Source organism: Amphiprion ocellaris, unplaced genomic scaffold (genome assembly GCF_022539595.1).
Source record: "Amphiprion ocellaris isolate individual 3 ecotype Okinawa unplaced genomic scaffold, ASM2253959v1 Aocel_unscaffolded261, whole genome shotgun sequence".
Classification (NCBI taxonomy): Eukaryota; Metazoa; Chordata; class Actinopteri; family Pomacentridae; genus Amphiprion; species Amphiprion ocellaris.
The window spans coordinates 2,029-24,601 of record NW_026559435.1 but is presented as its reverse complement, the minus strand read 5'-3'; the positions used below and the strand labels follow the sequence as shown (position 1 = coordinate 24,601).

The window sequence follows — 22,573 nt, the reverse complement described above, 5'->3', positions numbered from 1 at the left end:
CTGGGGGACAGGTGGAGAGAAAATGGAGACGGGAGCAGAAGCTGGACACAGGAGCAGAAGCTGGACACAGGAGCACAACCTGGAGGCAGGAGCACAACGGGTGCAGAACCTGGAGACGGACGCAGGACCGGGTCTATCTCCTGGTCCTGCGTCCGTCTCCCGGTCTGCTGATTGCAGAGTGCCATCACCTGCCGCCACAGCCTTCATGCACACACCTAATACACCTAATAAGGAAAACAGAAGGGAGGGAAAAAAAGTCCTACACAGAGCCTGCTGCTGCTGCAGGCCTGACACTTCTGTGCAGTTAGAATGACAGAAATCATAGAAAAAAAACAAAAACATAGAATTTCTCTGTAAAACTACAGCAAAGTGACACAAAAGAACAACGATATGATGCAACAGCACAGCAAAGAGACACAATGACCTAAAAGAGACGGACATCAACAATAAATAGATGCAACTTGAACATTCATACATGTAAAAACTACCAGTAACTACAAACAATAACTCCAAAAACAGACGGGACCAACAAAATAGACACTAAATGGCCACACAGAGACACCAAATCTCAACTATAAGATGCATAAAGACAGTGAAAGATCTAAAATCCTGCACCTTTGTGGAAACAGAACAACAAGAAGGAGGAGAGAGAACTCAGAAATCTCTTGAAAAAGTTAGATGAATCAGGAGGAAAACAAACCGTGCATAAACACCTAACCTCACAGTTATTCCAGTCAGAGTCGGAACCAGTTTGGTTAACTTCAGATCCACCGCTGGGAGCAGACGTAGATCTTCTTCCTCTCCAGCTCCGTTCATCTTCTTGGCTTCTATCTGCAGATCTCCACATTTATCCTCCAGCAGCCTCCAGAGATAACTTCACCAAACGCCGCCCCAGAGGCCGGTCGGGTCTTCAGATCTGTCTGGAGGATGGACAACGTTTCCTCTCCTCGTCCATCTCCTGAGCATCGGTAAGAATCCCTCTGGGCTCTGAGGGTTTCTGCAGGAACGTCTGACGCTAAATGTTAGAGAATAGATCTCAATCTCCAGAACACTGAAACTAAAACACACATTTAACACAATAAACACATTTTATATCATCAGAAAAAACATTTAGACAAAAAACTGAAAAAACGGGGTTAGAAAAACTGTTAAAGCTCTAAAACTGTTTCTCTTCATGATGCACAGAAATCAGGATTCAACTGAAATTCAGCAGAACAGAATATAAAACAAACTGCAGTCCATCACTCTGTTTATTAATTTTACAAGTTTCAGGACAGTTTGTTAGGGTTAGACTCTTTTTTTTTAAATTCTAGAAGTTAAACATGTCTAAAACTGATCTAACAAGAAGATCAGGCATAAAAACTGTTCACAGAAGAACTAAAATGTGTTAAAGACGTTAGAGAGAAGATTCAGTGTGCAAAAATGTAGAAAACCTGTAATCTAGAACTAATACAGAGTGAGCGAACTGGCATAAATTAGACAAAAAAATTATTATATCCATCTATCTTTAACCATTAAATCAGTTTAAGGAAAGGTTCTTCTGTCTTTAGGCTCTTTTCAATTCTAGAAGTTAAACATGTCGAAAACTGATTTAAGAAGATCAGACATAAAAACTGTTCACTGAAGAACAAAAACATGTTAAAGACGTTAGAGAAAAGATGGAAAAATGTAAAAAAAAAAATTAAACAACTTGTAATGTAGAATTAATATAGAGAAAAAATACTTGCATGTATGCAGTGTGCAAACTTGCGTATATTAGAAAATGTATTTGTATGCATCTATCTTTAACCATTAAATCAGTTTTAGGAACGTTAGATTTTTTTAAATTGCTGCAGTTCTAGAAGTTAAATGTTTTTAATTTAACAAGAAGATCAGACATTAAAACTTTTCACTGAAGAAGCACTAAATGTGTTAAAGATGTTAGAGAAAAGATCCAGTGTGCAGAAATGGAGAAAACCTGTAATGTAGAATTAATATAGAGCAACAATACTTGCATATATGCAGTGTTCAAACTGGCATAAATTAGAAAAAAATAAATTATATGCATCTATCTGTAAACATTTAATCCATTTTAGGGTTAGGGTTCCTTTCAGATTCAGACTTTATTTCAATTCTCAAAGTTAATCTTTTTGGAGCAACATTTTGAGTCATTTTCAGACAGTTTTCACTTGTTTTAGTTGAACTTTTGTCAAATTTTGAGTAATGTTGGTGAAATTATGTTCATTTTAGTTAAGTTACCTCAACTTTAATTAGGTTTTCTATCAACTTATTGCATACATTTTCAATCTTTTTGGACAAATTTTGAGTAATTTCATATAATTTCGAGTAAATCTGGAAACGTTTTATCTCATTAGGAGAAATTTTTGGGTCAAGATGGTGCCAGTGTGTGTGGCAGCTTGTCTCTCACTGTCAGTTTTGTTGATGATTTTATTGTAGTTCACCCTCGGCACTCGACAAATCAAGTCGCTGCTCATGTATGATGGACAAACACTGCTGGAGCTTCGTTTCTCTGCTAAAGATGGAGTTACGCCCGCTGGGGGCTGGAGTGCAGCTTATAGGGGGGGTTCCAAGCCAAACAGGTTGGGAACCACTGCTCTAACTGTCGGTACTCCTCAGCACAGTACACGGACATAAAGTGGATTTTTAATGCAAATAACAAACTATTTACCACCCTGTCACTATATTTCATAATTCAGTCTTTCATAGCACGGTATTATTTACATTTTCTTACTGTCCCACAGTAACCAGTAACCCTTTGTTCTGTTCCCACCACTTCCAGTATCTTGCCCTTTGACCTCAAAACTACCCCCAATACAACAATAACAATACGCCCCCTGCTGTCCAAAATGACAATCAGCAGAAGAGTCACAAACAGGGATTTCAGTGGTTTTCAGGATATTTACTTGCCTCTGTTTACCACCTGGTTACACCTGTATTAAAATTCAGGCCCAACAGCAGGAACTTTATGCATTTGGACACATTATGAGTCAAGACTGAAGTTTTCAGTGATTTTGTGCAGAATTTTAATTAGTTTTGGGGAAATTTTAAGTCATTTTGGTTGAATTTTAAGCTTTTTAGTCATTTCAGACATATTAAAGTCAGTTTTTATTGTTTTGAGCAGGTTTTTGAGGTATTTTTAATTTTTACAATATTGTAACTCATTTTGGAAAAATTTAGAGTCATTTTGGACAAACTTTGAGCTTTAAAGTCATTTCAGACATATTAAAGTCAGTTTTTATCTTGTTTTGAGGAATTTTGTACAATATTTTAAGTTGTTTTGGACAAATTTTGATTTTTTTTAGTCTTTTCAAAGAATTTTAAGTCAGTTTTTATCTTGTTTTGAGGTATTTTGCACAATATTGTAACATGTTTTGGACAAATTTCGAGCTTTTGAGTCATTTCAGAGTCAGTTTTTACTGTTTTTGAGGAGGTTTTGAGGCATTTTGCATGATGTTTTAGCTTGTTTTGAACACATTTGGCATACTTTCTGTCTCCTTTTATTCCCTTTTTCTTTGCAGCAGATAATTTAATGCTGCAGTGGCTTAACCAGTGACCACACCTCTTATGTCAGCAAGAACGATCGTCTCCTCTGCCACCACAGCCACATTGGGAATGCATCGTCCAGAACGCCTTCATGTCCAATGAGAAGTCCGACACACATTCCCTTCATTAAGATGTCCAGGGTTTCACCATGAACCTGAAATAATTGGATAAATTAAATCATTATTTTGTTGGATGCAATTCAGAAATTTAATAATGTCAGTAGTAAGTTCACTCTAAATGGGCAAAACTTATTTATGACTGATTATGCAAGAAGAAAAAAAAACACGTACCTCTTCAACTAATAAAACTGCACATTATTATAGATTATTGCAATTTATTAACTGTATTTTTTTTAAATGTCTGTCCCCTTGAGATAGACCAGTGACCCTGCTGCCTTTAAAAATTTCAGAGTTCCCATCGCCCTCTTTTCCCATAATCTTGATTCCAACAATAGCCGAACACATGGAACTTTTGTCTATCCTGAAAGGAAAACTTTGGGATTTTTGAACCTGGGCTGTATTTAGGGTTGTCCTGGGGTGAAACTGAATGATAGGAACCAAAATCAGGCTGATCCATGCTGTATTCACTGAGTTTCATTTTTGCCTGAAGCCAAAAGTAAGTTTGAACATGGAATTCATAGTTTATTTCTGAAGACATGGCTGAACATTTAGACGATTCCGAATAGATTCTGATCAAATTCTGAATCTGACTTGTGGATTCCCTCCATCATGTTGTGAAATACTTGAACTAATATGAGCAACAAAACAAACTCCTGAGTATCACAACAGCATGGCTGGCTGAAACTCTGCAGCCTGTTGCCCCCCTCCCTGTCCCTCTCTTCTTCTGTTGCAGCTTTCATCAGTTCAAATACATAATGTAGGCCATCAAATTCAAATACCTCATCCAACTGTTCAAAATCTTCTAATATTCAGCCATCACTTCAGAAACAAATTACAAGTTTCTGTGTCTGTAGCTCCACACACACGCGCGCGCGCGCGCGCACACACACACACACACACACACACACACACACACACACACACACACACACACACACACACACCCCTGCTTCAAATGACAGACTACATAACAGGATGTAAATGAGGGCAAGAAGCGACGTCAGGTAGACACAACATCGTGGACATTATTTGTCTCCATAATGTTGTCAGATACTTATCATAGCAATCTGAGCTGGTTAGTCAGAAAATAAACACTTTTACTGACATACTTTTGATGCAAGAAAGATCCCCACAAAACCCCGTTCAAACTTAGTTTTAGTTCCTGTCATTGAGTTGCAGCGCTGGACTACCTACCTTGAAGGTACTGAGGAGCCGTGTACTGTTACACCCAGTGTGACTCCTGTCCTATACTGGGATTCACAGCCAGCTAAACTCTCCCCTGTACCGCATCCTCCAAGGAACAGACCAGCGTTGTGGTTGAACGGATTTAATACAGAGAAGTGTGAAACTGAAACAGACATACAGAAATGCGCTGATCAATAACAATACAAATTGCTTGTGACTTAAAACACATCAGTATTACAGGTAAATATGGATCAGTTTACATAAAAAATTGCCGTAGGTGACTGGTGTATACAGATAAGTAATACGGTAAGTAAATTGAATTAAAGCTAAAGCTAAACTATCCTGAAAATAACCCTAAAGCCTAAAAAACGCTTTTATTATTATAAATCAACTAACAGACTGACGCCCACAACACTGCAAATACATCACAGCAACGACAAATACACATTCTAACAATATTATCGACATCTTTACTTACTTATTTTGCCACTCAAAGGGTTAGGAACGAACCGGCAGACGATGAAAAGAGATTAGCATTCTCGCGCTAATGAAGCTGGACTAACTTCCTGTCAAGCCGATCATTGGCTGAGGCAGCATCACGTGACCATTAACTGAAGCGATAACTCAGACAACCATGCCCCCTAAAGGGCCTGGTGGTTCAAATTAATAAGTGGAAGTTACAATACAAGCCGGCAACAAGCATGGAGAGCAAAGCTTCAACAAAACAAAAACAAGAGGCCCATGGGACTTGACGGTCACCTGAATTTTTGATGTAGTCAGTTTTGTTGTTTATGGAAAAAAAAAATATGAATCCAAGTTTTGAATAGTATACCACATAACTAAATCAATTTATATTCAACAAAGTACGTGATTTTAGGATTTTTTGGGGGGGAGGGGAGGGGGGCTCAGTTTCGCGGGCATACCGGCACAACTTTAACTGTGTGCAAACTAGCTAGCTAACAAAAGGGTAACATTAGCCAGCAGTTGCTTAAAGATAAAGATAAGATAAAGTTCTTTATTTCTCCCCACTCCAGGGGAAATTTACATTGTTACAGCAGCTTATGTAACAGTAGACATAGTGATAAGAATAAAATAATAATAGAACAATAGTAATAATATTTACAATATATACAAGGGTGAGAGATGAGGATAAAGTGGCTTAACAGAAAAAATAAAAATAAAGTTTAAAAGTGCAAAGATGTGCAGTGCAAGAATGTGCAAATTTTATGGTTTGGGGTGGTAATGATATAGTCCAGTTTATGTTAACATCAGCCAGTGATGCTGATGTTGTTCAGTCTTATAGCAGATGGAATGAAGGACCTGCGATAGCGTTCCTTCTTGCAGGGTGGATGTCTCAGTCTGCTGCTGAAGGAGCTGCTTAAAGACCCCACAGTGTCATGCAGTGGGTGAGAGGGATTGTCCATGATGGATGTGAGCTTTGCCAACATCCTCCTCTCACCCACCTCCTCTATGGAGTCCAGGGAACAGTCCAGGACAGAACCTCCTCCTGACTTTCTGTTTAGTCTCTTTCTGTCCCTTTCAGTGCTCCCTGCTCCCCAGCAGACCACTGCATAGAAAATAGCAGACGCTACCACAGAGTCATAGAATGTCCTGAGCAGAGTCCTGCACACTCCAAAGGACCTCAGTCTCCTCAGCAGGTGGAGACCACTTTGGCCCTTCTTGTACAGAACCTCTGTATTGTGTGTCCAGTCCAGTTTATTGTTGAGGTGAACACCCAGGTATTTGTATGAGTCCACCATGTCAATGTCCAAACCCTGGATGTTCACTGGTGAAGTCTGGGGTGTCCTCCTCCTGCTGAAGTCCACGATCATCTCCTTCGTCTTACTGGCGTTGAGCTGCAGATGGTTTCGCTCACACCAGTCCACAAAGTCAGAGATGACCGTCCTCTACTCCCGCTCGTCCCCTTCAGATACACACCCGACAATGGCTGTATCATCGGAGAACTTCTGGAGGTGACAGCTCCCAGAGTTGTAGTGGAAGTCCGATGTGTACAGGGTGAAGAGAAAGGGGGGGAGCACTGTCCCCTGTGGACCTCCATGCTGCTGACTACCACATCAGACACACAGTCCTGAAGCCTCACGTACTGTGGTCTGTTGGTGAGGTAGTCGATGGTCCAAGCAGCCAGGTGACAGTCTACTCCTGCTCCTTCAAGCTTTACCCTAAGCAGAGAAGGCTGGATGGTGTTGAAAGCACTGGAGAAGTCAAAGAACATGACCCTCACAGTGCTGCTGGGGTTCTCCAGGTGAGTCAGTGATCTGTGCAGCAGGTAGACCACTGCATCATCCACTCCAATGTTCGGTTGGTAGGCGAACTGCAGTGGATCCAGATACTGGCTCACCTGGGGACGGAGGTTTTTGAGGACGATCCTCTCCATGGTCTTCATCAGGTGAGAAGTGAGGGCCACAGGTCTGAAGTGGTTAGGCTCCCTGGGGTTCCTGGTCTTAGAGACAGGAACCAGGCAGGAAGTCTTCCATAACAGAGGAACCCTCTCCAGACTCAGGCTCAGGTTAAAGATGTGCAGCAGCACCTGACAGAGCTGGTCTGCACAGTCTCTAAGGAGTCTGGAGCTGATTCCATCATGACCTGGGAGGCAGAACCTTCAGTTACCAGCTCCTCTCCTGTGGAACCAGCTCCCAGTTTGGGTTCTGGAGGCGGACACCCTCTCTAATTTTAAGACCAGGCTTAAAACCTTCCTTTTTGACAAATCTTATAGTTAGGACTGACTGGGGGACCCTGAGGGGGTCAGCTGGAGTCTTCCTCTTGGACGTCCCTTAGTTCTGCCCCTAGTTCTGCTGCTATAGGCCTAGACTGCTGGAGGACCTCTCTGGATGCACTGAGCCCTTCTCTATCTACCATTATATTTAATATATATATACCATTATTGTATTACACTCACTCTGTTTCTCCCTGTGTCCTTTCTCCGAGTGTCCCTGATCCCAGAGCTGGATGCTTCAGATCTGTGGTGGTTCTCCCACCAACTGGCCTAATCTCCATCTGTGGGATGCTGCTGCTGCTGACCTTCCTCCAGCCCACTGCTTCCAGCTGCCCATTTCCATCAATCTACTCTGCATCACCCTCACTATACTTGATTTGCTCATCTACATATTTTTGAATTTACCACCAGCTATATATGTAGTATATTTAATGCCAGAGCCATACACCATAGCAGTAAACTATAATCAGTTTCCATGTTAGTTGTACTTTGCATGTATCATCTGTCTTATCATGCATGTATTATACTGTGTGTTTTATGGTCCTTGTCCCCCCCCACCTCTCTACCTCTACCTCTATCTCTACCTTTCTACCTCTTCTGTCCCTCTCAACCCACCCAGCCAGCAAAAGATGGGTCCCCCCACATTAGAGCCAGGTTCTGCTCCAGGTTTTTTCCCTGTTAAAAGGGTGTTTTCCTGCCACTGTCTCCTTAGGGCTGCTCTGGGGGTTCAGGCATATGGGTTGTGGAAAGCGTCTCCAGACATTTTGACTGTAATTGGCGCTATATAAATAAAATTGAATTGAATGTTTTACAGTGTAGTGTTTAGTTAAAGGATCTATTTCTGCAGACCAACATGTGACCTCAGTTCCACCTATCTCTGTCTTTAAGATGCTGCAGTGCCTCAATTCAATTCAATTCAATTCAATTTTATTTATATAGCGCCAATTACAGTCAAATTGTCTCGAGACGCTTTACAGAACCCATATGCCTGACCCCCAGAGCAAGCCAAAAGGCGACAGTGGCAAGGAAAACACCCTTTTAACAGGGAAAAAAACCTCGAGCAGAACCCGGCTCTAATGTGGGGGGACCCATCTGCCTGCTGGCCGGGCGGGTTGAGAGGGACAGAAGAGGTAGAAAGGTAGAGATAGAGGGATAGAAGTAGAGGGGTAGAGGTAGAGAGGTAGAGATAGAGGGATACAGATAGAGGGGTAGAGATAGAGAGGTGGGGGGTGGGACACAAGGACCATAAAACACAGCCACACATCTGAAGCATCCAGCATCCAGCTCTGGGACCAGGGACACTCGGAGAAAGGACACAGAAAGAAACAGAGTGAATGTAATGCAATAATGTTATATATAGTAAATACATAGGTAGTTAGAGAAGGGCTCAGTGCATCAAGAGAGGTCCCCCAGCAGCCTATAGGCCTATAGCAGCATAACTAGGGGCAAACTAAAGGGACGTCAAGAGGGGAAGTCAGTTGTGCAAATGAAAACACCAGCTCACCCCGTCAGGGTCCCCCAGTCAGCCCTAACTATAAGCTTTGTCGAAAAGGAAGGTTTTAAGCCTGGTCTTAAAAATAGAGAGGGTGTCCGCCTCCCGAACCCAAACTGGGAGCTGGTTCCACAGGAGAGGTGCCTGATAACTGAAGGCTCTGCCTCCCATTCTACTTTTAGAGATTCTAGGAACAACAAGTAAGCCTGCAGTTTGAGAGCGAAGAGTTCTGCTAGGATAATATGGTACTATCAGGTCTTTAAGATATGATGGAGATTGGTTGTTAAGAGCTTTATATGTCAGAAGAAGGATTTTGAATTCTATTCTAGATTTAACAGGAAGCCAATGAAGAGAAACCAATATAGGAGAAATATGATCTCTCTTGCTAACTCCCGTCAGTACTCTGGCTGCAGCGTTTTGGATCAGCTGTAGATATTTCAGAGAGCTATTGGGACAACCTGATAATAAGGAATTACAGTAGTCAAGCCTAGAAGTAACAAATGCATGGACTAGTTTTTCTGCATCACTCTGAGACAGGATGTTCCTGATTTTCACAATATTTCTCAGGTGGAAAAAGGAAGTCCTACAGATTTGTTTTATGTGCGAGTTAAAGGACATGTCCTGGTCAAAGATAACACCGAGGTTCCTCACAGTAGTACTGGAGGCCAATGTAATGCCATCCAGAGTAACTATATGCTTTGAAAGCAATTCTCTAAGATGTTTGGGGCCAAATACAATGACTTCAGTCTTGTCTGAATTTAGTAGTAAGAAATTATAGGTCATCCAGGTCTTTATGTCCTTAAGACAATCTTGCAGTCTAGCTAGCTGATTAGTTTCATTTGGCTTCATAGATAAATACAATTGAGTGTCGTCAGCATAACAATGGAAATTAATACAGTGCTTCCTAATAATGTTGCCTAAGGGAAGCATGTATAATGTGAACAGTATTGGTCCTAAGACAGAACCCTGAGGAACTCCATGATTAACCCTAGTATGCTCAGAAGAGTCATTGTTGACATGCACAAATTGGAACCTGTCTGATAAGTAGGATTTAAACCAGTCCAGTGCTGTCCCTTTAATGCCAATAGAATGTTCTAGTCGCTGTAATAAAAGTTTGTGGTCGATTGTATCGAATGCTGCACTAAGGTCCAATAAAATAAGTATAGAGACCAGTCCATTATCTGACGCTATGAGAAGGTCATTAGTAACTTTCACCAGAGCTGTTTCTGTGCTATGATGCACTCTGAAGCCTGACTGAAACTCTTCAAACAAGCTATTCCTTTGTAAATGTTCACATAATTGATTTGCAACTGTTCTTTCCAGAATTTTGGAGAGAAATGGGAGGTTGGAAATTGGTCTATAGTTGGCTAAAACATCTGGATCTAGAGTGGGCTTTTTAAGTAAAGGTTTGATTACAGCAACCTTAAAAGCCTGTGGTACATAACCTGTTACTAGAGAGAGATTAATCAGATCTAACATTGAGGAATTAATTAAAGGTAAAGCCTCCTTGAACAGTCTAGTTGGGATAGGATCTAAAAGACATGTTGATGGTTTGGATGTAGAAACTATTGAAATGAGTTCAGAGAGATGTATGGGGGTGAAAAATTCTAAATATCCATCTGGTCTTACAGCCAATTCTAAAGTATCTGTACTCGATGATACATCTGTGACATTTGCAGGAAGGGCCAGAGTAATTTTTTCTCTAATCGTAATAATTTTATTTGTAAAGAAGCTCATGAAGTTGTTACTGCTCAAAGCTAAAGGAATACAAGGTTCAACAGAGCTCTGACTCTTTGTCAGCCTGGCTACAGTGCTGAAAAGAAACCTGGGGTTGTTCTTGTTTTCCTCTATTAAAGATGAATAATATGTTGTCCTGGCATTACGAAGAGCTTTTTTATAAATTACTAGACTATTTTTCCAAGCTACATAAACTTCCTCTAAATTAGTGGAATACCACTTCCTTTCCAGCTTTCGGGACGCCTGCTTTAAAGTCCGCAGCTGGGAATTATACCAAGGAGCAGGTCCTCTCTGAGATAGAACTTTCTTTTTTACAGGTGCAACACTATCAAGTGTTGTACGCAGTGAGGCTGCAGCATTATTAACAATATAATCCACTTCTGTGGGGGTAAAATTATAATATTTCCCTTCCATTATATCAGTAAGTGGTGCTGGACTAAATAGAGAGGGTATTATTTCCTTAAATTTAGTCACCGAATTGTGAGACAGACATCTACTGTAATGATATTTATTCTTAACTCCTATACAATCTATTGTTGTAAATTGAAATGTTATCATAAAATGGTCAGAAAGAAGAGGGTTCCGGGGAAGTACTGTTAACTGTTTGATTTCTATGCCATAAGTCAGAACGAGGTCAAGGGTATGATTAAAACTATGAGTTGGTTTATTTACATGTTGAGAAAACCCAATTGAGTCTAATATTGAATTAAAAGCAGTCGTAAGGCTGTCACTGTCCACGTCAACATGAATGTTGAAGTCACCCACAATAATGACTTTATCTGAGCTGAGCACTAAATCAGATAAAAAGTCTGAGAATTGAGATAAAAACTCAGAGTAAGGAGCAGGAGGACGATATACAACAACAAATAAAACTGGTTTCTGAGCTTTTAAATCTGGATGAGAGAGACTGAGAGTAAGATTTTCAAATGAACTGTAACTAGGTTTAGGTCTCTGGTTCATTTTTAAGCTAGAGAGGTAAATTGCTGCCACTCCTCCTCCTCTGCCTGTGATTCGAGGAACATGACAGTTAGTATGACTAGTAGGAGTTGATTCATTTAGACTAACATATTCTTCCTGCTGCAACCAGGTTTCAGTCAAACAGAACAAATCAATCTGGTTATCAGTTATCAAATCATTTACTAACAGAGATTTAGACGAGAGAGATCTAATATTTAACAGACCACATTTAATTGTCCTGTTTCTTCGCTCAGTTGAAATAGTGGTATTAATTTTAATTAGATTTTTATGGTTACTATGTCTTTTGTTTATTTTTGATTTGCTTAATTTATTGAATTTTGGTGGTCGGGGGACAGACACAGTCTCAATAAAGCTAACTGAATTACTGGAGGGTGACAGCTGAGAGGAAACTGCAGAGAGGTGTGGAAGACTACAACTCTGCTAAAATAAACCTCAACTGGAAGGGAACGGGTTAACAACAAGATCAGGGATACAAAATAAAGATGTGTCCAATCAGTTCCACTGATGGTCATCAGTGGAACTACAGCAATCTGATTAAAAGAGTGTTCAGGTTATTTCCTGCTCATTCTGGTTCTTCTTACAATCATCACAGAAATATTGTGTAGATCCAACATGTGGGAGGGTTCCAGTAAAAACTTCACTGAGTTTTCATCCATTTCCTGTCAAACCACGCTGGAAAATACGATGCAGAAATACGGATTTTTGAGCCAACTTTAGTCAAACTTTAAATGAAAATCCACAAACCAGATAGCAGAAACATTAGTCTTCATGTTTTTAGGCTGCACTGAATTCTGGGTAATGAATTTCTATTTAGTTTATTAAATACATTAAAAAGCTTCAGACACTTTTATCAAACTGACATTTGTTCAGTTTCTCTCTTCTTGTGCGTTCGGACAGCAGCTTTCTGTTTGTACAACGTTCAGCCGCTCACTTCCTGAAGTCTCTGGACGACTGCAGATGCCAGCGATCGATACGCCGCCGCCTGGAAACAAGAACCTGTCTGATTAATATAGATTTAAACTCTCTCTGAATATCATCATATAAAAGAATCTGTTCTGATGTTTTATTTTCTACTGAAGGATTCATAAAAAATCTTAAATGTTTCATTTCTGGGACTCATCTGTGTAATTCAAGGTTCAATCTTAGATCATTCTGCTGGTGTTAGAATCTATCTGATGGTGAAACTGTTGGTTTGACCATCAATAAAATAAAAAAGAACTGACGATAATCAAAGATGAACTAAAACTGAATAAAACCAAACTGAAGACAGTAGAATACAACAATAAAATGAAATAACAGAACAAAACTATAAAACAACATAACACACAACTGAAAACAACAAAGTAGAACAAAAATGAAAACATTAATTAAAAAAAGGATTCAAAGAAAATCCATAGAAAGTTAAAAACAGAAAACAAAACTAAATAAAGGACAAAGTTGAGTGAAAAAAACCCCAAAGTAAAACAAAAAGAAAAACTACATAAAGTAGAACAAAAAGCAACAGAACACAACATAATAGAACATATTAGAATAGAAACAGAACATTATAGAATAGAAACAGAAGCTACTAGAACATATTAGAGTAGAAACAGAACATATTAGAGTAGGAGAGAACATATTAGAGTAGAACAGAACATGTTAGAAGAGACCCGACCTCGGGGCTGTCCGGACTGGACACGACCACTGGCCGTCCTCGGTCCGACGACTCTCTGATGTTCAGGTGCAGCGGAACGTCACCTGGACAGAGACAAACAGAGTCAGGAGACAGACGGGAGCTGAGAGAAAAGCTCTGAGTTGAATCTGGAACTTTCTGGAAGAAAATCGTCTAGAGAACGATGTGTCATGAAGGCGGAGGTCCCACCTAAGAACTGGACTCCCAGAGTGTCGGCGAGCTGCCGGGCCCCGTCAGAACCAAAGATGTGGGTCTGGTGGTTGCAGTTGGGACACTGGAAGATGCTCATGTTCTGCACCAAACCCAGAACCTGCAGGAACAGAACCGACAGACGTTCTCCCGATGTTCAGACCCACAGGAGGAAACCTGCAAACACCAACGTACCGGAACGTTCACCTTCCGGAACATCTCGGCTCCTCGCCGAGCGTCAAGCAGAGCCACGTCCTGAGGCGTCGACACGATGACCGCACCTGCATGACATCACAGACATCACATGACGTCACATGACATCGCATTACATCACATTACAGACATCACATCACAGACATCACAAACATCACATGACCACAGAAACATCAACATCAGGTCTGACCGTGTTCCAGAATGAAGGAGACATAGAAGTAAGTTGTTTTGGACTAATCAGAGTGAAACTTGTGAAGGAAAAATCCTCTCTTTCTATTTTTCGCAGCTGTTAATTTATGACATCCCAACTGCAGGTAGCTTAAATCCAGGTAGCTACTATAAATCGCCTCAGATAATCCTACAGGATGTCACCCTGTTCCTCCTGCTTCTCTCAAACTGAGGCTGTAAACACGTTTATGAACTCTGTGTTCCTAATGTGGCCCTGAGACAGACAAAGAAAACATGTGAGTGAGAGACAACTGGTGTAAAGAAAACATGTCAGTTACCATGGAGATCTAGCTCCTTAGCATCAGTTACCATGGAGATCTAGCTCCTCAGCATCAGTTACCATGGAGATCTAGCTCCTCAGCATCAGTTACCATGGAGATCTAGCTCCTTAGCATCAGTTACCATGGAGATCTAGCTCCTCAGCATCAGTTACCATGGAGATCTAGCTCCTTAGCATCAGTTACCATGGAGATCTAGCTCCTCAGCATCAGTTACCATGGAGATCTAGCTCCTCAGCATCAGTTACCATGACCTGCTATGGGTTAAGGGGACTGACCTGCTATGGGGATGTTCTGGGTGATGGACAGCTGGACATCTCCGGTTCCAGGCGGCATGTCGACCACCAGATAGTCCAGCGAGCCCCAGTCAACCTACCAAACACACAAACATCTGACTCACCACTATCAGACACCTGAGCAGGCAGGTAACGTCTCACCTGTCAGGTAACATCTCACCTGTCAGGTAACGTCTCACCTGTCAGGTAACGTCTCACCTGTCAGGTAACCGTCTCACCTGTCGGAGAAGCTTCTCTATAGCAGACATCACCATCAGCCCCCTCCAGACGATGGGAGCAGCGTCCTCCACCAAGAAGCCCATGGACATGCTGAGGACCAGAACGGAGAGAAGTTAGAGACCTGCTGCTGACAGGGAAATACTGTGCTAATAATTAAATATTATTCTAATAATTAAATACTGTCCTAATAATGAATTACTGTCCTAATAATGAAATATTATTCTAATAATTAAACATTATTCTAACAGGGAAACACTGTCCTAACAATTAAATAATATCCTAATAATGAAATATTATCCTAGTAATGAAATACAGTCCTAATAATTAAATAATACCCTAATAATTAAATATTATCCTAGTAATGAATTACTGTCCTAATAATGAACTATTATTCTAATAATTAAACATTATTCTAACAGGGAAACACTGTCCTAACAATTAAATAATATCCTAATAATTAAATATTATCCTAGTAATGAATTACTGTCCTAATAATGAACTATTATTCTAATAATTAAACATTATTCTAGTAATGAAATATTATCCTAATAATGAAATATTATCCTAATAATAAACTATTCTCCTCACAGTTCTATACTCTTTTAATAGTTAACTATTAGTTAAAAACCCACTGGGTGGACTCACCAGGGAACGCCGTAGTTGATCAGAGGAATCATGCGGTTATCTAGAACACAGAACAGTTGAGGAGTTTAAAGGAGGTTAGAGAGAATCAGAAAGCTGCAGCTGAATGAGAGTCGTACTGTCGCTGAGCTCCGGGTTTCCCTTCAGGTTCATCAGTTTGGGGATGGACGGTCCGTAAACATCAGCATCCAGCAGACCCACCGACTTGGACTGAGACAGAAACAAGAGATTCTGTTCAGAGGAACAATAAACCAGAAAAGCTTTACTTCAGAAAGACGTTTCTCTTACCGGATCATTGGCTATTAATCCCAGCGCCAAGTTCACTGAAGACACAGAAACTCACATCAGAGCTTTAAAACACTCCAAAAATCCAAATTCACAGAAAAATAAAAAGTCAACGTTCTTAATTTTTATGTTAAAAATCGATCTTTAAAGATAAAATAAATAATAAACATTTTAAAAGCTTTTATATTTGACTGTAAATCTGACAGTTCCAATTAGGAACTTTTAAAACCTAGAACTTTTATTTGACCTCTAAAGCAGCATTCTAAGATAAAAAGTGAAAAATCTGAACTTTTACCATCAAACAGAGGAATAATTTGTTCTGTTTTTAACTTCTAAGCTAAATTCTGAAATGCAAAGTCTTTTTTTTTTCCTTTCATGCAAAACTATAGGACCCACAGTCAAACTCTTTCAAACTATGAAAAGCAAAATCACTTGAAACTTTCTGGAAAATTCTAAAATAAAAATCCTCTGATGTTCATGTGAAGAGCTGAGGAACTTAGTCAACATTTAGAATGTCCATTAGATCCTGCTGAAGACCTCCAGCTCCATACAGACCAGCGAGGTGTTCTGGTACCTGCAGTGGTGGATTTCCCAACGCCTCCTTTCCCTGAAGCCACCACCAACACCTGATGGACTCCTGAGATGGACTTCTGTTTGGGAAGACTTCTGGCCATCTGCTGCTTCTGACGCTCTGCCAGAGATTTACTGTCCACCGACCGCTGGAGAAAGAGATCCAGCAAGGTCGAGAACATGTCAACTACTGGAGAACTGGAAGGAATGAATAAACCATCTAGCTATCTATGGATCTATAGTCTATCTATCTATCTATCTATCTATCTATCTATCTATCTATCTATCTATCTATCTATCTATCTATCTATCTATCTATCTATCTATCTATTCTCTGAAAGGAGTATCTAGTGTTTCTTTAGACTGAAGTTCAGAGTTTTAAACTAACATGGATCCAATCAGACTGAATCTGGAGAAAACATCCCATAATATGTGAAGCTGACTGATCTCAGAGAAGAACAACCTTCAATAATGAATGAATAAAACACAGAGTTTGTCAGTTAGTGAAGATCTGTTTAGTGACTTTTTTCTCTAGTTTTTCCTGATGTTCTTCCACTGTAGTGTTTCTGCAGTAATGAAGTGGAAATAATAATATTTTATAGGATATAACCTTTATTTTATATCATAGAATATTCAACACACTAAACATTTACAGCAGCTGAACTTCAGAGATCTTCTACTGAACTCTGAGCTTTTAGTTGACGGTTTCTGAATCAGATATCAGATATATTCTAAGGTTTACACGTATTTCAGGTTACTTTAAATGTTAATAATCTCATATAATAGATTATTGATCACTATTACTGCAGCACTGACAGGTTTTCATTCAAACAAACAGATGTGCAGGAAACTCAGTTTTACTGCTGTGAACTCTATAAAAATAATTATTTATAACCGCTGATATTGGAATTAACATGTTTTATTTATTTCCGTTTCTGTATTCAGAGTCAGGACATAAATCCTGATACGTTATTTAGGAACACTGGTGTGAAAATGTGCGTTTTTCTGGAAAGCTTTGAGCTCTGTGTGTTTAAATAAAACATTAAAGTTAGACTGAATTACACATAAACACTGGATGGACGGTTCAAAATAAACGCTTATATTTATATATAATTTTAATTAAAGCAAAACCAAATCACACGCCGTTTGAAACAGTATTTAGTCTCTTATATATATCGTTTTCTGACAGTCGCCTCTGTTTCTGACGTGTATGAAAGAGCCTTTGACAGTAGTCGCTTTTATTTTGAAGGGCACATCCGGCCGCTGCTGGATTCACCGCTAACCTGCCGCTAGCTTGACGCTGGTCACTGACTGCGGATAAACGGACAGAAATCTCACCTGGCGGCGTTTCACCTGCAGCCAGCAGGAAGCTCCGGTGTTCATCTCGGTACCGGTTCCGAGAACTGACGGTTTATTCACACAGACCCTCAGTAAATGCGACAGTTTGCTGTATGTGAGCTGAGCTAACATGTTAGCTGTTTGAAGCTAACAGCTCCGCAGATCGAAAAAACCGCTGCGCAGTGCGCCTGCGCAAAGGACCACTGCGCCTCACTCCTGCGCATGTTACTGATGCGAATCACGACTGCGCAAATCGCGGCTGCGTCAACTGGTCGTGAATTTAAAGAAAAGACCACAGACTGAAAACTAAAGATTTATGATCATAAATAAATTATAATAAGTCTTTATTATTATTAAGATTTATTATCATACAGATTCATATATTATTATCATACAGATTTATATATTCTTAGAATAAGGATTTATTATTATAAATCTTTATAATGATAAATCTTTGTCATAATAAATCTTTATTATAATAAAGATGTATTATTATAAATAAGATAAGATAAACTTTATTGATCCCACAGTGGGGAAAGTTCACGTTACAGCAGCTCCAAGGAGAAAAAATTTGTATAAAAGCAGTACAGAATAAATGGAAATGCATAGTGCAAAACGCAGAGAACATTATATACACAGAAGATTTTTTTTTGTTAATTTCTGGACATTTATAATGTTTTCTTCCTATTATTTGATGAATTTTAGTGGAAATCTATTTCATTTTTAATTTCGACACTTCAGAGTTGAAGGCGACCTGCGGAGAAGCTGCGCAGTGATGATCTGCGCAGATCACCTGATCAGGAAACCAGCAGGTGAGTTTCCTCCTGATCGTACATTGAGTTTCTCGGTGAAGCTGCAGCTCATGAGGAGGAGAGAATCTACAGATTAATATATCATAAGGAGGATATCATCTGCAGATTAATATCTATTAATCATCAGGAGGACTCTCGGTCTGATGTCTGCGGGCGGCGGAGCTCCGGCGGCCCGGGCGGTTCTGCAGCAGTGTCTGCGGGCTCAGCTGCAGGTCCAGCCGGCCGGGGACCAATCAGAGGCGCAGTTCGTCCAGGTGAGACAGCGGCCAGGTGACCCTGAGGAGAATCCTGATAACCCTTTGATGCATAACCTGGGTCAAAAGTGACCCAAATCCAATGGAAAATGGGTATCTCCTCATGTGGTCTATGCGTCAAAGGGTTACGGTGGTAATGAGGTGGAGGTTGTTCATTATGGACTGAAGTGAAAACTAAAAAGTTACAAAATCAGGAGATAAAAATCAGATAAAACAGAAAATAAAATGAAAAACACAATAAAATAACAGCATGAAAGTTAAATAGCAACAACTCAGCTAAAGGGAAGTGAAAGGCACCAAATCAAGTCATGAAAATGGAGTAAGACTGGTAATAAAACAGTAAAGTGGAGATCTACTGAACATATTTAACATGAACCTAAAGAAACGCCTCCAGAGATAGAAGTCAGAGGAAAACACAGCATTTAGTGAAATAAACATGAGGGGAGAATTAAAATAACAAGAACAATCTAAAACCAAAGTGACAGAAATTACTATTTGATTTGATCAAGAATTTACAAGAACAGACTCTTTCTAGTCAAAGTGGAAACTGATTTTTACAAAATACTGACAATTAATTAGAAATATAAAAAGTAAAATAAGTGACTGCATTAATATTTACACCCTTTAAAATGACTCGGATGGAACTGAGCTGGTTCCAGAAGTCCTTAATGGATGATCTGAGGTCAGTGATTGGAGGATAAAGACTCCTGGATCTGAAGGTCCAGTGTCTGGTGGATCAGAACTCCTGGATAGAACTACACCATGAATACTGAAGAATACTGAAGAACCAAGAAACTCTGAGGAAAGGTTGTAGAAAAGCATCAGTCAGGACGATACAAGAACATTTAAAGTTCCTGAAGATCTCCTGGAGTCCAGTTAAATCCATCATTAAGAAATGGAAGGAAGATGGAACATGAATAAATCTGACTAGAGCAGGACGTCCTCAAGACCTGAGAGACTAGAGAGGGAGGCCACCAAGACTCCTATGACTCACCTGAAGGAGAAAGAGACTAGAGAGGGAGGCCACCAAGACTCCTATGACTCCTCTGAAGGAGAAAGAGTCTAGAGAGGGAGGCCACCAAGACTCCTATGACTCCTCTGAAGGAGAAAGAGTCTAGAGAGGGAGGCCACCAAGACTCCTATGACTCCTCTGAAGGAGAAAGAGTCTAGAGAGGGAGGCCACCAAGACTCCTATGACTCCTCTGAAGGAGAAAGAGTCTAGCGAGGGAGGCCACCAAGACTCCTATGACTCCTCTGAAGGAGAAAGAGACTAGAGAGGGAGGCCACCAAGATTCCTATGACTCCTCTGAAGGAGAAAGAGTCTAGAGAGGGAGGCCACCAAGACTCCTATGACTCCTCTGAAGGAGAAAGAGTCTAGAGAGGGAGGCCACCAAGATTCCTATGACTCCTCTGAAGGAGAAAGAGTCTAGAGAGGGAGGCCACCAAGACTCCTATGACTCCTCTGAAGGAGAAAGAGACTAGAGAGGGAGGCCACCAAGACTCCTATGACTCCTCTGAAGGAGAAAGAGTCTAGAGATGGAGGCCACCAAGACTCCTATGACTCCTCTGAAGGAGAAAGAGACTAGAGAGGGAGGCCACCAAGATTCCTATGACTCCTCTGAAGGAGAAAGAGTCTAGAGAGGGAGGCCACCAAGACTCCTATGACTCCTCTGAAGGAGAAAGAGTCTAGAGAGGGAGGCCACCAAGACTCCTATGACTCCTCTGAAGGAGAAAGAGACTAGAGAGGGAGGCCACCAAGACTCCTATGACTCCTCTGAAGGAGAAAGAGTCTAGAGAGGGAGGCCACCAAGACTCCTATGACTCCTCTGAAGGAGAAAGAGACTAGAGAGGGAGGCCACCAAGACTCCGATGACTCCTCTGAAGGAGAAAGAGACTAGACAGGGAGGCCACCAAGACTCCTATGACTCCTCTGAAGGAGTTCCAGCTTCAGTCTGTTCTTCACCAGTCAAAGCTTCATGGTGTGAAGCATGGTGGTGGCAGCATGAAAAGTTCTGTTCCCTCGGGATCCCTGTGGAACCTGATAGAGTTTAACAGTTTGTAAAGAAGTAGGAGGTAAAACTTCAGATGTCCAGATGTTCAGACTGATGGAGACCAACAGGACCAATGATGGACCTGAAGGTTCTTCTACTAGATCCTGACTGGAGGGAAGAGGACATGGATGGAATCATTTCTCTTTATTTAATAGTCTTAATAAATTTACATTGTTTAGTAGAAATCTGTTTTTATTTTGGCATGAAAGAGCTTTTTGTAAATTTTTGTGAAAAAATGATTAAATTGGTGATTATTCAATGTTGAAAAGCCATAAAAAGATAATATTATTAGTAGTAGCAGTAGTAGTAATAATTATAGTGATAATAATAATAATAATAATAATAATAATAACAATAATAATAGTAATAATAATAATAGGGTTAATAAGAGGACTAACAGTGAAACTGATGTTGTCTCTCAGATCGACAGAGGAATGGTGATCTACATCTGCTTCTTCAATGGAGCCTCAGAAGAACTCCTTCAGAAGATGGGTCAGTGACGTTTAAAGAACCTTCCTGAAGCTCCACGTTTAACCGTCCTGTCAGTAAACCCTGTCCTCCCGTCTGTCCTCCCGTCTGTCCGTCCAGTGTCCACGCTGCTGAACGTCCGGCTGTGTGAGGCGTCCTCGGGGAGGCTGGTCTCGGTGCTGGAGCTTCCTGGCAGCATCCTGATCGTCCCTCAGGCCACGCTGGGCGGGAAGGCGAAGGGCCGATCCATGCAGTACCACAACAACATCAGCAAGGAGGACGGGCTGCGACTCTACGGCGCCTTTGTGTCTTTATGTGAGAAGGAAGTGGCTACAGCTTCGGCCGGCAGCAGCGTGGAGGTAAAGCACGGGACGTATGGAAACAGACAGGTTCTGCAGCTGGACACCAACGGACCGTACACCCACCTGATGGACTTCTGAAGTCCACATCTGCCTGTTCTTCAAACTATAGCAGAGACGTCTGGTGAGAGAAACACCATCTCATCTAAAATTAATTCTTTATTTGTGTCATCGGGCACCAGAATCCAATTGTGCGGTTTTTAAATGTAAACCAAGAAGTGAAAATCAGCTCAGACGTCTCTTTGTTGTGACTTTAAGAGCTGGAACATGTAAACTGATTAATCATCATCAATTACTGCGTTTGAGTTATTTTTTAATAAAAACGTCTGAATTCTATGAATATTTTCTGGTTTCTTTCCTCCTCTGTGACAGTAAACTGAACATCTTTGGACTAAACCAGACATCTGAGGAAACTCTGATCCACAATTGAACCATTTTCTGACCAAAGAAACATGTGATTGATTGATCCAGAACAAAATGACTGAAAATAATCATTCGTTGCAGTCCCACAGAGCACGTTTCACTCATTTATTGTTGGAACATTTGGAAGCGTTTAGTTTTCCAGTCCTGGAAGCAGCACTAAACATGAGTCTGAGTGATGAGACTGAAGTGTTCTGATGAAACCAGAGAGGCAGACTGATGGGACGGAAACAGAATGAATCCCATCAGGGTTAGTGAAAACTCCACCTGAATGAAGAATCATAAATCAGAAATAAAATATGGCCATTTGTTGTTGTGAAAACCGTTGTTCCAAAGTCGGAACTAAATAATCAAAGAAATGTTTCTTCTCTCTGGTTTCCATCGTTCTGAGTCCAGAAGAATCTGAGTTCTCTCCTTCCTTCATTCTGGTTCCACAGACCTGCAGAATGAACCACAGTGAAGAAAAACCAGACAGAAGTTATTTCCAGGTT

General features: G+C 40.6%; 2 protein-coding genes across 2 annotated transcripts; one reads left to right on the top strand and one right to left on the bottom strand.

Annotated features, from left to right (window-relative positions):
* Positions 1-12,587: 12,587 nt before the first annotated feature.
* On the bottom strand, positions 12,588-17,905 carry nubpl (nucleotide binding protein-like). The gene is made up of 11 exons (XM_023282483.3): positions 17,719-17,905; positions 16,385-16,529; positions 15,814-15,848; positions 15,645-15,735; positions 15,529-15,568; positions 14,883-14,973; positions 14,647-14,740; positions 13,845-13,930; positions 13,650-13,770; positions 13,443-13,525; positions 12,588-12,770 (listed from the first exon to the last, which is right to left on the bottom strand). The coding sequence occupies exons 1-11, from the start codon at positions 17,848-17,850 to the stop codon at positions 12,708-12,710; spliced, it is 981 nt and encodes a 326-aa protein (XP_023138251.1). The 5' UTR covers positions 17,851-17,905; the 3' UTR covers positions 12,588-12,707.
* Positions 17,906-18,516: 611 nt separating this feature from the next.
* Positions 18,517-21,998, top strand: LOC111576685 (D-aminoacyl-tRNA deacylase 2). The gene is made up of 3 exons (XM_055008832.1): positions 18,517-18,784; positions 21,258-21,327; positions 21,424-21,998. The coding sequence occupies exons 1-3, from the start codon at positions 18,674-18,676 to the stop codon at positions 21,741-21,743; spliced, it is 501 nt and encodes a 166-aa protein (XP_054864807.1). The 5' UTR covers positions 18,517-18,673; the 3' UTR covers positions 21,744-21,998.
* Positions 21,999-22,573: the final 575 nt, after the last annotated feature.

What these genes read in the sequence shown, in the direction of transcription:
- nubpl (XM_023282483.3), bottom strand. Translation starts at nt 17,850, where the DNA reads ATGTTAGCTCAGCTCACATACAGCAAACTGTCGCATTTACTGAGGGTC. An exon ending in TCCGGAAGGTGAACGTTCCG is followed by an intron (nt 13,771 to 13,844) that starts GTACGTTGGTGT and finishes CTGTTCCTGCAG; the next exon opens with GTTCTGGGTTTGGTGCAGAA. An exon ending in TCTGGGAGTCCAGTTCTTAG is followed by an intron (nt 13,526 to 13,649) that starts GTGGGACCTCCG and finishes GTCTCTGTCCAG; the next exon opens with GTGACGTTCCGCTGCACCTG.
- LOC111576685 (XM_055008832.1), top strand. Translation starts at nt 18,674, where the DNA reads ATGTCTGCGGGCGGCGGAGCTCCGGCGGCCCGGGCGGTTCTGCAGCAG. An exon ending in CAGAGGCGCAGTTCGTCCAG is followed by an intron (nt 18,785 to 21,257) that starts GTGAGACAGCGG and finishes GTTGTCTCTCAG; the next exon opens with ATCGACAGAGGAATGGTGAT. An exon ending in AGAACTCCTTCAGAAGATGG is followed by an intron (nt 21,328 to 21,423) that starts GTCAGTGACGTT and finishes CTGTCCGTCCAG; the next exon opens with TGTCCACGCTGCTGAACGTC.